This window comes from Lupinus angustifolius, chromosome LG15 (genome assembly GCF_001865875.1).
Source record: "Lupinus angustifolius cultivar Tanjil chromosome LG15, LupAngTanjil_v1.0, whole genome shotgun sequence".
Taxonomy (NCBI): Eukaryota; Viridiplantae; Streptophyta; class Magnoliopsida; order Fabales; family Fabaceae; genus Lupinus; species Lupinus angustifolius.
Genome location: NC_032023.1, coordinates 814,747 through 819,324, shown reverse-complemented (window position 1 = coordinate 819,324; position 4,578 = coordinate 814,747). Strand labels below are relative to the sequence as shown.

At 36.7% G+C, this 4,578-nt stretch overlaps 1 protein-coding gene across 1 annotated transcript; it reads right to left on the bottom strand.

Moving 5' to 3' along the window:
* On the bottom strand, nt 1,637-4,287 carry LOC109328658 (putative serine/threonine-protein kinase-like protein CCR3). Its single transcript, XM_019562227.1, has one exon. It carries the CDS (start codon nt 4,148-4,150, stop codon nt 1,718-1,720), a length of 2,433 nt encoding a protein of 810 aa, XP_019417772.1. The 5' UTR covers nt 4,151-4,287; the 3' UTR covers nt 1,637-1,717.

Below are 4,578 nucleotides of genomic sequence, written 5' to 3'. Positions count from 1 at the left end.
TATATATTAAAAATATAAAATGTTAACGTCAAATCTTAAATTATTGTGTTGGTTTTGTTTTTAGTATCAGTCCACCATATAATATTTTAAAATACATAAAATAATTGAGTAATTATTTTAATAGATTTTATTTAAATAAATAATAAATAAAATATATACAAAAAAATTAGTTTTTACGTATTTAAATTTCAATTATTATAAATAAGGTAAAGAAATAAAATTATGATATTTTGCCTGCATTAAAAGGTATGAAAGTTACTGGATCTCTGGATGCACATTGTGACTAAAGCGAAAATAATCAATAAGTAACATATATTTTAAATTTACACACAAAGTGTGTATTATAAAAATATTTCATGTTCTTAAATAATATAGAAGTATTTCTTGTAATTTATTTTTACAAAACATGGAAGTTATTAAACGACCATGTTATAAACACAGATAATAGATAGAGGTGACGTGTAAGTATTGTATGAAGTGTTTTATTATATTACTTATGGTAGGTGTAACATCATTTTAGCATAGTAGGCTGAAAAAATTTCAGCTTTTTTTATTTCTCCTTTTTATTCCACTATTATCGAGCTTATCGATACTGATCATTCTTTCAAGTAACACTTATTAAGACAGACAAATATAAATATACAAAAAAATTAGTTTTTATTCACAAATATGATTAAGATAAAAAAAGAAATTTGAGTACTAAACTGGGACCAATTACCAATAAGACATTAATTTAGTGGTCTAATAGTTTATGGATCCCGAAGATTGAGAATTCGATTACTGGGAGCAATAATTATTAAAAGAGACAGTCACGAATCTCAAAAAAAAAATATTTTCTTACGCAAAAGGATAAGAGGAATACAAACAGAACGGGGACCACTTGGATTTGACGTTGTCTAGTCTTTGGTCAAATTGGTGCCTTTCGTGGAAGTTGGAAACAATATTTCAAAAGGGTGAAACAAAATTAGACTAAGTCTAGTTTTGTTGGGTCAATATTTAAAAAGGTGAAGTGGAGAAAACTGATTAATTATTAATGATACAACAACCACGTGTAAGGTTGCTTTTTATTTTATGATTCAAGTCTTTGTACTTTCTAGATGTGAATGAGATATTATTTTATATCAAATTCAATTATACAAGTATATAAACTCTATGTAATGCAATTGCATGGTATTTTCATGCCTCAAATATCATAATTTGTTCACACCTTTTTCACATTCGTATGATATGGGTTGACTTGGTAAACTAGGAATGTGAGAAAGGTGTGAACAAATTATGATTAGTTCTTGCCGCGTTACATCTCCGTGAGCATTGTTAGTACTTTAATTTGGGATGTCATGATTAAGAAATTAATACATTTTTAGGTGTCAGTCACAACAAATGTCGATCATATGAATCAAACTTTGGACCTTTTGGTCTACCTGAGTATCCAGTGGGTCTTATACTACTATACCAACGTTTTGTTGGTTATGAACATGAGTAATTGCATTCAAGTATTGTAGGTTGTAAATTATGTAGTTAGAAATTAAATTCTCAATAGTTTAAATGATCCATTTTTCTACTAGCTATTCAGTGTGGCAAAATTCTGCAATCTACACAACTTAAATGTTCATGACATCCTAATCTATATACACAATTTATCAGAAAGAATCATCATGAATTGGAAAAACTTTACAATCTTTTGTTCCCTTTACAGGGATTTGAAATAATAAGAATATCATTCTGAAACAATAGAGATTATACCACTTGAATTGCTATCATGGCTACTATCAATAAGAACTAAAGCTCTCTCCAAATTGGAGACAATATCAGCCATTGTTGGTCTATCTTTTCCTTCCAACTTCACACAATGCATAGCAGTATATGCCATCAATTCCACTGCTTCTGTTTCATTCGGTTCCGGCGGTCCAACCCGTTGGTCCAAAAATTTTAACAAATCTCCAGCCATAATAGCAGGCACTGCAAAGTCTACCAACCTTATTGGATTGCCGCCGTCTTCGCCATTCTTGAATATAGCTCTTTTTCCTGTTAGAAGTTCTAGTAGTACAACTCCAAGTCCGTAGACATCACTTTTGGCTGTCAATAAATTTAGACCGTAATACTCGGGATCGATGTATCCCACAGTTCCGGCTGCCTTTGTAGGTTTTTGGTCACGGTCAGGCTCTGGACTCATCAATGACAATCCAAAATCGGATACCCTTGCGGTCCAATTCGCGTCAAGAAGGATATTAGAAGACTTGATGTCTCTGTGAATTATAGATGGAACTGCATAATTATGGAGATACTCTATTCCTCGTGACGCGTCCAAAGCGATTTTGATCCTCATTTTCCAAAAATTCAAGACACTAGCACTCTTTTCCACATTGTGTTTGCCATGCAAGTGACCATGTAGTGCCCCATTCTTCATGTAATCATACACCAAGAGCCTTTCATCTTTCTCCTCACAGAATCCAACTAGCCGAACCAAGTGCTTGTGGTGTAAACGAGACAAGAAGGCCAATTCAGATTCAAAAGCACTCTCTTTCTCTTGAAACTTCTTCATCTTTGAACTAGTTTCGAAACCCCTCTTGATTGCAACTTCGCGGCCATCAGCGAGTTTACCTCTGTAAACAACACCAAAACTTCCAGCACCAATCTTGTTCTCGAGTGAGAAATTGTCGGTCGCTGCTACAAGCTCAGCCAGGGTGAAACCCTCAGCCTTATCATGATGCTTAAACGACGAAGTTCCACTCCTCTGGCGCCTCATGATCCTCGAAGCCTGGCGCCTGATGGTAGATGATCTCGAAGGTGGGGTACTATTCGAAACACTCCCACCATTGGAAGTAGAACTACTACCACCTCTAGTGATTGTTGGTTGCACAGAATTATGTACTTTCTTCTTCCCGAAACAAATACCGGTCCACAAGCAATAGACTATTGTGCAAATACCAGCAAAAGCTCCCACTGATCCAACAATCGCAAATGCCAATAAACCTCTCGTCAAGGTCTTCGACTGAGATGGTGATGGAGCAAACACTACTGGCGGTGGCGGTGGGGACGATAGCGGTGGCGAATTTGGCACTGGTATTTGAGGCAAACAAGGCTTTGGCTTGCAAATGTTACCAAGTCCAGAACATAGTGATTGAGAATCAGGATATATACCACACTCACTACAAGAAGATTGAACACAAGGCCCAGGAAGAATCCTAGGTAAGGGAAGCTCCTCAAACCTCGAATCTGAGGAATTAGACCAACCAGGGCCCCAACACACAACTGAATAATTAACTGTTGTCAATCCACAAGTGAAATTGGAACCAGAAACAATCAATTCAAAAGAAACATCTTGTGTGACATTATAAGAGAATTGGTCTCTACCACCCCAACAAATAACTGAACCATTAGATCTAATTGCACAACTATGCTCAGCACCAAGTGCCAAACCTGAATATTCCAAAGCCTCACCTTGAGGAACATTGAGTTGACCCAAACTATTGTTTCCTCTACAAACCAAAAACCCAGTTGAGTTCAATCCACAAACATGTTCACCTCCTGCTACAATACTCAACATAGACATGTTCCTAAACCCATTCTCAATCTCACTAGAAATTGCCCTTTCACCCCAACACTTAACAAAGGAACCATTTTTATTCAAAATCCCACAAGAGAAACCATACCCAGATGAAATTGAATCAAAACTTTCATACCCAGATGGCAATTCAAATGTGTTGCTAATTCTCCAACATTCCACAGTTCCAGAGTTAGCCACGGTTGCACAAACGTGGCTATCACCAACTGCGATATTCTCCAATGGAACATTCCCATTGTTGTAAAGCCTTTTCCTTTGGAAAGTGTCACTGGAATTGGTAGTGTCCCATAAGAGCAAACTGGTGTTGCCGGACCTGAGGCCGGAGAAGAAGCTCCGGCCACCGGAGATTGTGGAGAATGAAACATTGGGAATGACGGAGATGACCTGGCCGGCACGGTAACACTCAATCCGGTGTGGTAGTGGTCCTGATACAACGCCGCATACGGTGGCGGAGTCATCAGTGACGGCGAGGGTGGTGCCGGAGCCGAGAGCATGAGATGAAGGTATAAAAAAGAATATAAATACGGCGAAGAGGGTAGCGGCGGTTAGAAGGAGGTTAACGGCGGAGGAAGGTGGTTTCTTCATATAAAAGAATGGATTTTGATGAATGGGGTGGTGGTGGGTTGGGGTATTTTCTGCTTCATTGGGAAAGTTTAAGGAAATGAAGAGAGAGAGAGAATGAAGTGTTTAGTTAAGGATGGAGAAAAGAAAAGGGTGTGTTGGGAAATTTTGAGAGAGTTACTTGTTGACTTAGCTGGAAAGAGAACATAGCTTTTCTGGTTTCGGACAAGGAAATATACTCTAGCATTAATTAGTTGAGTTAATTTATGAATTCGAACTCGACTATAGACTCAAAGGTAACCAAATCTTAAATGATTGTCGGGTTAGTATTTGAATTCAGATTTGTTCCTAGACCTAATTATATATAATGCATTCATATTTTAGACGAAGTCTTCTGATTATTATTTACTATTATGTATTATAGATATTTATTTTGATATATAAATGATTTA

Bases quoted from the DNA above. Each gene is read 5' to 3' on its own strand.
- LOC109328658 (XM_019562227.1), bottom strand. From the start codon at position 4,150: ATGAAGAAACCACCTTCCTCCGCCGTTAACCTCCTTCTAACCGCCGCT.